At 43.1% G+C, this 13437-nt stretch overlaps 1 protein-coding gene across 3 annotated transcripts in view; it reads right to left on the minus strand.

Annotated features, from left to right (window-relative positions):
- Positions 1-13437, minus strand: part of ATP13A5 (ATPase 13A5) — a 113861-nt gene that overhangs the window by 54601 nt on the left and 45823 nt on the right. For all 3 annotated transcript variants that reach the window (XM_021070060.1, XM_021070061.1, XM_005670077.3), the window contains 3 exons: positions 9051-9221; positions 6342-6499; positions 2806-2994 (listed from right to left, as the gene is read on the minus strand). In XM_021070060.1, coding sequence (XP_020925719.1) covers positions 2806-2994; positions 6342-6499; positions 9051-9221 — 518 coding nt within the window. The remainder of the gene's footprint in view (positions 1-2805; positions 2995-6341; positions 6500-9050; positions 9222-13437) is intronic.

A 13437-nucleotide genomic window follows, 5' to 3' on the forward strand; every position in this document is an offset into this window, starting at 1 on the left:
AACTCTGTGTTTAGATTGCAAATGATCTTGAATTGCTCCATTTCAAAAAGACTTTAGCAGCTTCATTGAAATTGAAATGTTCTCCTGATGATTAAATCATGCTTTTATACATCAATGTCTTACACATGAAAATAGAGATATCACAGTAAAACAGATATGGAACCATGTTTTTTCTCTATGTGAAAATGACCCTTGTACAATAAAACTAGCCAAAAATGGGGGGAAAAAACCCTAAATTATAGTTGCTGTTCTGAAGGCAATAAGATAGAAAAAGAAAACTTCTTAGCATAAATACAAGCCCAGGCTTGGATTGAATTGGATAGAAAAGAAAGAGATAACTTGTTTTAGAGAACTTGTAACAAACCAACATAAACTAAAAATATATGGGAACATATATACTCAGAAGCCCAATGGTGAGTATCTTCTCAATTGAAATGATGCTAGATGGAAATGCAATTAATTGTGGAGTGCTTTATTCCAACATCATGTTCGTAGAGTTTTACAATATGAAAGCTAGAAAGAAATGTAGAGACGGTTATAGTTCAACCTTCTTATCTTAAAAGGTCACCAAGAGACAGTGTCAAATTCAGGATTTAGATTTCTCATTTTGCCAATTCTCAGTCAAGAGTTCTTTGCATGATGAGATGCCATGATGCCATATGGAGGTTGGTCAAGCCAGCTATGGAGATGTCCTTAGAACAGTCCAGCAAAGGAGCACATGAAGATGTGGAGGGAAAAGCTCTCTATGGGAAGGAAAATGAACGCCTCTGGAAAAAGGAGTTTTAGAAATAGCTGAATATGTAATAAACTTATTTTATAAATCTCCCTCCTATATTCTCGATACAGGTGAGGTTGGTGGGTAAGTCACAGGAATCCCTGTCAGGGGCTATTCTCTGGCCCTGAATCTAAAAGGAAGCTACTTCTGGAGTTCCCATGTTGGTTCAGTGGGTTAAAAACCCAGCGTAGTGTTCGTGAAGATGTGGATTTGACCCCTGGCCTCACTCAATGGGTTAAGGATCTGGCATTGCCACAAGCTGCAGAGTAGGTCACAGATGCAGCTCAGAACTGGTGTTGCTATGGTTGTGGCATAGGCCTGCAGCTGCAGCTCGGATTTGACCCCTAGCCTAAGAACTTCCACATGCCATAGGTGCAGCTCTAAAAAAGTAAATAAATACATAAATAAATAAAAGGAAGCTACTTTTAAGTTGATCCTACTGGCTTTTTTGCCAAAGGAAACTTGAAAAGAATAGACCTGAAATAATGTAAGTGCTAAGGCATTTGCACCTGGGGACCCTGACTCATCGTGTCTCTCCAGCTTGTCCTCTGCTCTCCATTGCTTCCCGTCTAGGACAATGAGCCACGTCTTCTGTTGTCCCCAGGTAGCCTCCTAACTCAGTCCTAAATCCCTTTGGTCCCTTCTCACAACTTCCCCAGATGGAATAAGTAAAATACACCTATAGAGATGTCATGGGTCTTCTTAGGAAAAGGGAAGGGGAGTTCCCATCGCGCAGCAGAAATGAATTCAACTAGGAACCATGAGGTTGTGGGTTCGATCCCTGGCCTCCCTCAGTGGGTTAAGGACCCGGTGTTGCCATGAGCTGTGGTGTAGGTTGCAGATGCAGCTCAAATCTGGTGTTGCCATGGCTATGGGGTAGGCTGGCAGCTGTAGCTCCGATTTGACCCCTAGCCTGGGGACCTCCATATGCCATAGATGCAGCCATAAAAAGCAAAATCAAAAAAAGGGGGGGAGGGAAAGGCCCCCATTCTCCTCCATCACCAGACCCGGCTCCTTAGCTTGGCACCTCAGGCCCTGAGCAGTTGGGCTTCTCCACTCCAGCAGCATCCCTGCTCCACAGCCACAGTCTCGCCACCTATGGTCCTGCTCCCCAGCTGCTGTAGCCTTGGTGGCCCTGTGCTTCTGAGCTGAACCTCAGACCCATTCTGTCTGACGACCAAAGCCATAGCTCAAAGGTGACCTGCCTGTGTCAGGGAACTGCACCTCCGTGCTTGATTCACTCTGTCTTCACCATGCATTTCATTGCATTTTTATCATCAGAGCTTTCCTTTTAACCTACTTCCTTAGCTAGATCGTGAGCTTCTCAAGAGCTAGGGACAACTCACTAATGGGACTCTATCAACAGGGGTTACGTAAAAAGTTGCAAAGCTTTTATCAATTATTTGCATGCAGATGAACCAAAGACCTGGAGGGGCCAGGCCAGGCCCACTGCAGGAGAATCTGTACACTGGGCACCAGAGCTGAGGGCAGCCTGACACTGTAGCCCCACCAGGTCTACAGGAGACCCACAAGGAGGGGTCCTGGGATCCTTGGGGTCCCCCCAGTCTGAATATACTCCCTTTCTGCCACCCTTCCAGGGAGCTCGGCATGGACAACCTGTCCCAGTCCCAAGTCCTGATAACCTGGGAAGCAAAAGAGAAAAAGCAGTGGAGGAGAAAGAAAAATGCTTACGTAAGCCCTGGACAAAGCCCTTTGGGGAATAGAAATATTCCTCATAATTTTTTTTTTGACTGAAAAAGCCAGTCAATCAGAAACGTTATCAGGATAAGAGATTATTTTGAAGCCCCAAACAGACAAAAAACATGAACTTTCACCGGGAAGAAATTCATGATGTGATGGCTAAACCACTTCCTCAGGGCCCAGGAAAGGGGGCTTCTAGAAGGGGGTCCCCAGCCTCGGGGCTCCCATCTCTCCAGAGAGGGTGCTGGACTGGATGGTCTCTGAAGCCCTTCCCAGCTAAGCTGTGTCTCAAAATCATTAACCTACAACCCAGAACGTGTAGCTCCTACTTTGTCAAAGCACACGAGGTTGATCTGCCCGCACATATTGATTCTCTGGGGGGAGATACAGAAGATGTTCTTCCTCTTCAGCCTCTTCTGTGCATACACGATGCCTGTGGTCAGGGCAGCTGGCAGCACGGGAGGCACAGTCACGGTGAGGAGGAGCAGGGCCATGGTCACAGTATCTCTGGAAGAGACCTGGGGAGGGGAGGGACATACAGGTTAGCCTGGCAGGGCCAGCCGGCACCTTCTTGGCACCTTCTTGTGCTGTGCCACTGACGCTCTGGAAGCTCAGCATAGCCAGCTGTCTTGGCTGTGCCTGGGAGCTCAGCTAATTGTCTCCCACTGCAGAACAAAGGAGACCCCAGATCCCTGCTCTGTGTCCTGCTGCCCTTCCTGACCCTGCTTCTCTCCACTGAGCAACCTCCCCTCCACCCAGAGTGCCACCCCCTCTCTGCCCACCAGACTTCCACATGCCCTCTGGACTCCCAGGCACCAGGACTAGTCTTTTTTTTTTTTTTTTCTTTTTTCTTTCTAGGGCCACACCTGGGGCATATGAAAGTTCCCAGGCTAGGGGTCCAACCAGAGCTGCAGCTTCAGGCCATAACCACAGCCACAGCCATGCCAGATCCAAGCAGCATCAGCAACCTATAGCACAGCTCATGGCAATGCCAGATACTTAACCCACTGAGCGAGGGCAGGGATTGGACCCTCATCCTCATGGATACTGGGACTAGTCTTGAGGTGTAACAATTCACACATGGTTTGACTGTTGGTTTATGAATCTCCCTCCCCACTCGCCCACAAACTCCCTGGTGTGGCAGCTATGCCTTCTTCATCTCGGAAGTCATCTTGGAATTCATCTTCCTCATCTCCAAATGCAGAGCCTTGCACAGTTCTGATGCAGAGAGGACGCTCAGCACATGGTTGGAATGCATGGAGATGCAATAAAAATTAGCACCAAGATTCTGTCAAGATCCCAGCATGTATTACCTGCTCTGAGGAAGCCAATAATAAAAATAGCTTGCTCTCGCTGGACCCACACCCTGGGACAAGCACTGGGTACACACACTATTTAGTTACTCCTCACAACATTGTGATGCAAATACTGTTACTTTCTCCACCCAGCAGAAGAGGAAATCAGGATTTAAAAAATTTTCCAAGACCATGTGCTAGTTAAATGGTGAGGATGTAGATCCGCATCTGTTCAACTCGAGGGCCCAAATCTGTGACCAGGGTGTTACAGTATCGAGCCAGATCTCATGGCGTCAGGACGCAGGCAAATCCACAGAGGCTCACAGGACTGACAAGAGGGGGGCCAAGATCAAATCATAGGGTTACTTGTTTTAATTTTCCCATGCTCTATTAATTAATGGCTTTTCCTCTACAACCTGGCATAGGCTTTTTAAAAAAAATTAACCATAATTTTTGGAGTTCCCATCATGACTCAGTGGTTAATGAATCCAACAGGGAACCATGAGGATGTGGGTTCGATCCCTGGCCTCACTCAGTGGGTTAAGGATCCGGCGTTGCTGTGAGCCGTGGTGTAGGTCGCAGACATGGCTCAGACCCCGCATTGCTGTGGCTGTGTCATAGACCGGCGGCTATACCTCTGATTAGACCCCTAGCCTGGGAACCTCCATATGCCACGGGAGTGGCCCTAGAAAAGGCAAAAAGACAAAAAAAAAGTTAACCATAATTTTAGCCATCATTTCTCTGTTCAGTATTAGAAACGTGGATTCAATTCAGTAACAATGGCTGCTAGATGCATCTTTGGTCCAATTCTAGTTTATTACAACCACAGCCTGCTTTTCCCAACCACAGCCACAGAGGAGTTTTAACCCGGAGGACTCATCCCTGCCTAATGCTGGGTCAGTGCAGACTGAAGTAGCCAACAGGTCTATGGGTTCGGCCCTATAGAAAGATGGGATCAGCAATGAGGATGTAGCTTTGGTGTGTAATGGATGTTGAGTCCTGCCCATAAAACCAGTATGTCCAGTCACTGCCAGGGCTTCCTTGTCCATGGGAGAGGGCTCTTTATTTTCCTGCTCAGTTCTCCTCCTCCCCAGATGAAACTGGCACACTTCCTCATATTCCATCCCTACTGGCTTTGATATTTCAACTCGCTCTTTCCAGGCTCCGTATGACTGGCGCCAATGTGCCCTGGCTTCCCCTGCCCTCACTTCCCCCAGGTATGCTCCCTGGGAGCTTATTTCAGATGGCAGTGCCTAAACACAGAGCTCAAGTTTGAGTATGAGCATTACCTAGAAATTCTTGTGACTGTGTTTTAGCCTTCCCCTGCCCAACACACACATATTTCTATGCCATCACTGATGCCATCACTGATGCCATCAGTTTGTACTTTATAAATAGACCACCCACCCCCAGTTGCATACCTAAGTTTGGATCCTTTTGTTCACAAAATTTTATTCTTCCCTATAAGCCACACACGCTAAAAACCTAGCATGTCTTACAGAAGAGGCCACTGGCTTCATAACTGAATCAGACTCTCAGGACCAGAAAGGACCTCAGAGATCATTTGTGACAACTCTTTCCATTACAGCCGTCACAACTCTTTAGAGAGACATCCAAATGAAATCAGACATCCTGAAGCTTAAAAAGGGAAGTAGGGATCCATGCAGTCATTTAATTTCATCTCAGAATCTAACAAGAACAGAGGGAAACTCATTGACTACATGGTGTGTTGGGATACCTTCCAGAGAGTGTACACACTCAAATACTTCAAACACTCTCAAATAGTCCACACTTCTAGGCATGGCATCCAGGATCCCCTTCAATCTGATCTACTCCTACTTTGCTAGACTTATTATTTATTTATTTATTTATTTATTTGGTCATGCTCATGGCATGTGGAAGTTCCTGGGCCAGGGATCGAACCCATACCATGGCAGTGACCCAAGTCACAGCAGTGGCAATGCTGGATCCTTAACCCACTGAGCCAACAGGAAGCTCCCAAGACTTATCCCTTAAATGATTGCAGGTTCCAGAATCCCCATGTGCTCTACTTACTTTGCATTTTGTTCATTCAAATGAGTGTGTCCTTCCTGCTTTCTGATCTGATTGACTGAATCCTTCCTATCTGATAGGCTTGAGAAACATTTATTTCCTCTGAGGTTATTTAGGCTTGGGTATCACAAATGCCACACATACAGTAACCCCTCACTCCCAACCAAGCGGTGAACGGAGCCATGAACATTACAACTTTTCATAGCTTCATCTTCCAATACAATTTCCACTAATTCAATGTGGTTATTTAAATTTAAATTAATTACAAGGAAGTAAAATAAAAAATTCATTTCTTCCATCACACTTACTACACTTCAAGTGCTCAATGAACACATGTGATTAAGGGCTACCAAGTTGGACAGTGTAGCTATATAGAATATTTTCATCATCCTGGAAGCTCTACTGGATGGCATTGATTCCAAATGATGGGATTAAGGTAACCTTATCTAACCCTTTTGAGTTATGTTAAGTTCCTTGAGAAAGCTATGCTATTCAAATGCCTTACCCCAAGTACTTACTCCATGGTACATATATACCCCCAGGGCATAGAAAAAGCCCATGACTCCAAGGAAGGCCAGACACACTATGAACTTGAAGGCATCACTGTATAGTTTGAAGTTCAGAGGCCGAGGGTAGAGGATGGATCTCACCAAGTCTCCTTTGGCTGTATTGTAACCTACATGAAGATAATTACAAGTGGAGTAAGGTCCTTTAATACAGTTTCCCCTAAAACAAACAAAAAAAATGGTTTGCACTGAATTAAGGATTGGTTCACAGAGTCATTAGAATAAGGAATTAAATCAGCATGCTGTGACCTAACAGAGTATTTACATTTATTGTTCTTTCAAGTTGTCAGAAATGGTCAATGGTGTTCACTTAGGCCTGCTCCCTTTCTCTTGCTTTGGGAGTCAGTGCTTCAGTGGCTCACACAGTGTAGCCCCCCACCTCTCCATTCATGCACGGGGTTGAGGAAAAGAAGACCAAGAAGCTGATGAAGACCAACGGGAGCTGCTGAGAGAAGACTTCAAAGAACAAATGTGTTGAAAATAAGAGAAAATTCAGATAAAAGTCAAGCACAAGGCAAATAATCTTATGTGCCTCTGGTCATGCCCTACTAATGCTCAAAAACCTTCCAGACCCCACACTTTCTAGAATAAAGTTCAGATTTTTAGGCATGGCATTTGCAGTCCCTTTCTATCTGATATACTCCTGCCTCACTAGACTTAGCTTTTAACTGCTCAGTGGTCCCAGAAGACCCTCATGCATTCTTTCCTTTGTGTTTTTGAAACAGGGATTTAGCATATCTTTCCTACTCTCTGATATGATTGGCTCAATCCTTCCCATCCTATCAGACTTGGCTGAAAATGCCACTTCTTCCAGAAAATGTTTCCAGAATTCTACTCCCATATTTCATTCCTAATATAATTTCTCCTGCTCTTGGAGTCCTCTTGGTCATTTGGCATCTCTCACTGCTCCATGTTTTGGTTAGCTGTAAGTCTGTCTGTCTCTTGTACCAGACCATAATCTTCTTCAAAGGCAAGTAATATCTCACAATTTTTTTTCCTTAGGCCTATGAGCACAACATTTAGTAGATACTAATATCTAAAGTACTGGCAAAAAAAAAAAAAAAAAAAAAAAAAAAAAAAAAAAAAAAAGATTGACTATGTATTCCAGACATGAGTCAGTATTATAAGTCTAAAACATGCTTTCATCCCACAGCTTGTTGAACCACGTAGTCTCAAACATGGCTTTGCTAGCTTTAGAGGAAAGGAGAGTATCCTCTAATCTGCTGCTTTAAGATTTTACAAACTCAGATCAGGGGCTCCCAAGATCTCCAGCCATTAGCTTTCTGCTTAGGCATCAGCTGAAGGAATATTCTCCTGCCTACTTCCTATCTTGAACATTAAAAAAAAAAAAAAAAACAACCAAACAACAACAACAAAAAAAACCCCAACACACAAAAACCCCCCAAACACCAAACTTTATATTTTCATTTTTTAAGAAATCAGGTAGAATAATCAAATCATAGATTAAAGCCTAAGGATACCAAGGTGCACAATGTGTTTTGGATCTGTGAATATGTGATGGGGCAGGAAACCTAGATCAGGATGACTACAGGGAGCTGGGACCAGATCATAGAAGATGTTGATCATGTAATGTCATATGAAAAAGTGGGACTAATATTGGTAGTCTTGAAAAGTTTTTGAGCATGGCACATACGAATTGCTCCAGATTGTGTTTTTAAAGTGTGATTTGGGAGTTCCTGCTATGGTGCAATGCAATCAGGTTTGATCCCCGGCCCAGCACAGTGGGTTAAAGGATCCTGAATTACCACAATTATGGTGGAGGTTGCAACTGCACCTTAATTCTGATCCCTGGCCCAGGAGCTCCATATGCCTTGGGGTGAGTAAAAAAGGAAAAAAAAAAAAAAAAGTAAACCCATTTAAAAAAAGAAAGAGAAAAAAAGTGTGATTTGATGACAGATTGAGAGATAGGTTAGAGAAAAGTTGAACAAAATGCAAAAATAAATATTTGAGGTGAAAGTTGAAGGGAAACAGTCAAATGAGAATTTTTGTTGTAATAGTTTAGACATGAGATGTTGAAGGCTTGGATAAAATGCCAACCACAGGGAGGAAGAAGAGGGAGAGAGGTCTCAAGAGGTATTTGCAGAAGCTACAGGATGTGGGGTCCTATTTGGTGTCGGAGAAAATGAGGAGTTAAAGATGATATGAAGAGACTAGCCAGAGGGTGATGACATCAACAGAAAGAAGCAACAGAGGAGGATAAGTTCCCTTTTAGATGCCTTGACTTGGAAGCACCTGTAAGACACACAGGTGGAGGTATCCAACAGAACCTTGAAATAACAGCCCAGCAAGCAAGGCTTTGAAAAGAAAAAGTCCCCAAGTGATGGTGGTTGAAACTCCTTTCTTGGTAATCACCTAGAGGGGGTATAGAAGGAAAAGAGAAGAAGCCTCTGGACACGCAATAAAACCAAGAACATAGTTTTGCCTTTGATGAACTGTATTTCATCCCTGTACAGCCTTCATCACAGACAAGCGTATTAGCAATGAACCATTTAGCTGGAAATGGTGGGAACTTAGACTAACAATAAGGGTCGAATTAGAAACCAGAATGTGGCAAAGTCCATAATCCTAGACAAGATTTCCCTAATCCAGCTCCCCCACCTCCAATCATGGACCAAATTTACAAAAGTGGACTCTACTAACCTGTTTGCAAAACGACTGCTCTTACTGGGCCCTGCCCAGTGGGCTTGACCTGAATAACTTCTGTCCCACAGAAAAGGACATGTTTCCGATAGTCCTCCAAACTGTGGGATTTCCAGGATGTGGTGTTCTCCGTGTGAGGCAATGGTGTCTTTGTAACAGGTATACTTTCCCCTAAAAAAGATTGTATTTTGTTTATTCTGTGTGAACTCAGGTAGTAATTTAGAGCTGGTACTTACCAGTTCCAAGAAAAGATACCAACCCCAGCTAATCTGGTTGTTAATTCCTATCTCTTAAGTCAGATTTGTTTTAGGGATAGGGAATATCCTATTATGACTGCCATTCTTTGCCAGTATCATTCCTCTACTTTCCCTAACGGATGTACGACACAACATTTCAGATACAAAGAAAATCAGTTCAAAAACGATACATTTCAAAGACAAAATAAAAATGCAATATGCACTTCCTGGCTTTCAGATTTAAAAAGAACTAGAATGAATTTAAACTTTCATCATATTTTTGCTAAATATTTAATTAGCGAGATAACATGTCATTTTTCCTATTTGGAAATACCATTGTACTGATCACAGTTATACAAATTACATTTCCACCCCTAAGACCCCTATTGGACAAGGACTGATAGAGGTAATTGAGCAAGACCATTAGGAGAAAACCACATCTTTCTGGACCCCACATTGGTACCCCCGCATCGTTAAGGGATTAAAAACCCCTTCAGGACAATAGAGAGCGTGGGGCTCTTCTCCCCACTCCCAGCAGCCTTGGGAGTTATTTGCTTTCCTTTAATAAAGACTTTGCTTCTTCACAAAAACAAAAACAAACAAAAAACAAATTTAGTTTTTTTTCTCCTTTTAGGTAATAACTGAGGGCAAGAACTTCGACATGCGGAACACTTTTTTTTGGCCACACCCACAGCATGTGGAAGTTTCTGGGCCAGGGGGGTAACCCACACCACAGCTGCAACCCAAGCTGCTGCAAGAGAACCCCCATGTATAACTTTCTATAGTCACCGTTTCCTGTACTGGTATTGTAATAGGTATATGTATATATGTATTTAATATATATATATTGCTGGATACACAGGTGAATTAAATAAAAACAATCATACAAGTTTTTCTGTGATTTTTTTTTAACTAGTCTTCTACATGATGCAGTTTTTATGGCCTAAGGTGCAAGAAACTATAATATTTTCATTAGTGGTCACGAACATTTTCAGGATATTCTTTTAGACAAGGATTACCCCTAAATCATTTTCTGTAAAACAATTATGATCTCCACCTATTGCATAGATTTATCATTTGCATTCTAAATGGCTTTGCAAAAGAGATGGAAGCTTTTGACAAATCTCCAAATCATTGTACCACATTGTTCTGAAACTCGGCTGCTGTGAAATCGAGACTTTCTCCTTTGTTCCCAGTGAGCCAGATGCCTCTCCATGGGATGGTGTTTTGAAAGGTCATTTCCTTGCTTCTTTAGATTCCTGGGACCATTAGGTTGTAAACCACTTGACGGCAGGAACCATTTCTCATTTCGCTTAGTGACTCTAGCACACAACACAATGCTGGCATGTAGGAGGCATTTCCGAAATTTTATTGATTAAACGGATGAATGAGCGAATAAATGAAAGAAGAAGGGAGTGAGAGAGGAAGAGAGATAAAAAGGAGAGGAAAAGATCTAACCTATCCACTGATTGTAAGCTTGTCTGACAAGATACAAGTGTGAAATAACCTGTATGTCTAACTCAGATTGCTGCACACCTCTGCATGTGATTCATGTAGATCAGAAATTCTAATGAGTAGGAGAGGGAAGGGACTGTGGCAGAGTAAATGCTACTTCTCTGCTCCATAATTATCCTTAAGAGAATGAGGAGTAGTCATTATAAGCATAAGCTCTGGAGACAGAATGCCTGGGTTTAAGTGTTTTATTTTCTTCATAGAAATTGTAGCTGTTGGGCCGTTCCCACCGTGGCTCAATGGTAATGAATCTGACTAGTATCCATGAAGATGGAGGTTCAATCCCTGGTCCCTCTCAGTGGGTTAAGGATCCAGCGTTGTTGCGAGCTGCAGTGTAGGTCACAGATGCGGCTTGGATCCTGTGTTGCTGTGGCTGTGGCATAGGCCGGCAGCTACAGCTCTGATTCAACCCCTAGCCTGAGAACCACCATATGCAGTGGGTAAAGCCCTTATAGCTGTTGGAAATTTATGTCATTTGCCTACTTCCATGCTTCCTGTCTTCCCACTCTCAGTTCCATGCCTTGTTCACTGCTGTATCCCCAGCCCCTAGTAGAGTGTCTGAGCTAAAATAGAGGCAAATAAACATTTGTGGAGTGAGTAAATGAACCAACAGAAATGAATAGAAGGTTCAAATCTCAGTTCCACTGCTTTTCAGCTGTGTGATCTTAGGCAAGTAAGTCACTTACCCTCTCGGGACCTCAGATTCTCCCACATTATAGAATTGTGGATTGAATAAAATAACATATGTAAAGTGCAAGCACAGTGACTGATACATATGAGAACTAAGAAAAATTAGTTAATCGGCTATTTGCTAACAAGAGAAAATTTTAAAATATTAATAGCACTTCCCCCTGTGATATTCCTTTTTGCTTATTAATCCCTTCGTGAGAAGATAAATTTTAAATAAGATCACTGTCCTAGGAGGCAGAAAAAAAGGATACAGAATTGGCTTTTGAGTTTCAAAAGCTATTCATAAATTTGATGATGCATTTTAGAGATCACCTGAGAATAAGAACAATGCTCTTCTGTTCACTATGCCTTTCTTCTAATTCTTTTCTAGCCAATTAAAAATCCCTGGACTTGGAGTTCCCACTGCGGCTAAGCAGGTTAAGAACCCAATACAGTGTCTGCGAGGATGTGGGTTTGACTCCTGGTCTCACTCACTGGGTTAAGGACCTGGCATTGGTGCAAGCTGTGGCATAGGTCAAAGATGTGGTTCAGATCTGGCAGTGCCGTTGCCGTGGCATAGGCCAGCAGCTGCAGCTCCAATTCAACCCCTTGCCTGGGAACTTCCATATGCCATGGATGTGGCCCTAAAAAAAAAAAAAAAAAAATCCCTGGACTGGGATTTGGAAGAAAATCTAAAGGGAACTGAGATTTTGTGTGTCTCTGAGAGAAGGGGGCCTGAACCAAAAGAGGACATGGAAACATTCTAGAAGTTTGTGGAAACTGAGAGCACACATCACCTGGGTCTGCCTCCTCTTCCAGGTAGACAAGGCTTGGATGCAAGCTCCAAGTGATGTGAGGCAACAGAGAGAAGAGCTGCCCCAGACCAGATCCCTGCCCCCAGTGCCCTGCACAACTTCTGTAGCCCAACTAGAACCAGAAGGCCTTGTTAATGCATGGGGATGCCTGACTTCTACCAGTTATTCCAAGCCACATACTTTCAAGGATGGCCAAATATGGAGTCAAAATCAAAACTAAGTGTAGTTATAAAATAAAGTTAAGCTTCTTGCACAGTTGAGCTTATGACAATAGGCTGAGGTTAAGATGATGAGAGGGAAGTTCCCACAAAGGGCATGTGCTATGAGTGGGAATAACCAGCAGAGAGAAAAAGGCGATGAGACAAAAGCATGAAGGCAGTGGTTTTATCCACCTTCAAATCCTTGTCCTCACCCCTTTTCCTCATGCCTAGAAACAAATACCATTCCAGCTCTTTTTCTCACTCAAAGGATGAGCAGTCTTAGTCTCTTTTCACCTCAGTTTCCTCATCTGTAAAGTGGGCATTCTAAGAGCTCTTATAGTCTAATTTGTTTTATGCCATGATGAAATGAGATATCAAAGTTGTTCCAAAAAATAGAAATTGCTATAGAGATGCTAGGAGTGTTTGCTATTTTTCTTCTTATATAAATAAAGCCTCATATATATATACAAAGGACTATTTGTGCACATGAGGAAAATTACCTAAGTCACATTTGTGCCCAAATGCTCTAGAAATACACGTGCCATTTCAGGAATCTAACCCTACCCTGATGGTTCAATCTGGAGCTTTTCCACACATACTTATGTGAATGGGAGGGTCTATGCAGGCTGTGTAACAAAGTATTCAGGGCACGCTGGTACTTAGGTCTATTTCAAGAAATTAATGAGGGAGTTCCCACTGTGGCTCAGCAGTAGTGAACCTGGCTAGTATCCATTAGTACTCAGGTTCAATCCCTGGCCCCACTCAGTGGATTAAGGATCCAGTGAACTGTGGTGTAGGTCACAAATGCAGCTTGGATCCAGCATTGCTGTGGCCATGGCGTAGGCTGGCAGCTGCAGCTCCAATCTGACCCCTAGCCTGGGAACTTCCACATGCTGTGGGTATGGCCCTATTTAAAAAAAAAATTAATTAATGAGAAAGGAATAGATGTATTTCC

Source organism: Sus scrofa, chromosome 13 (genome assembly GCF_000003025.6).
Source record: "Sus scrofa isolate TJ Tabasco breed Duroc chromosome 13, Sscrofa11.1, whole genome shotgun sequence".
In the NCBI taxonomy this organism is placed as follows: domain Eukaryota; kingdom Metazoa; phylum Chordata; class Mammalia; order Artiodactyla; family Suidae; genus Sus; species Sus scrofa.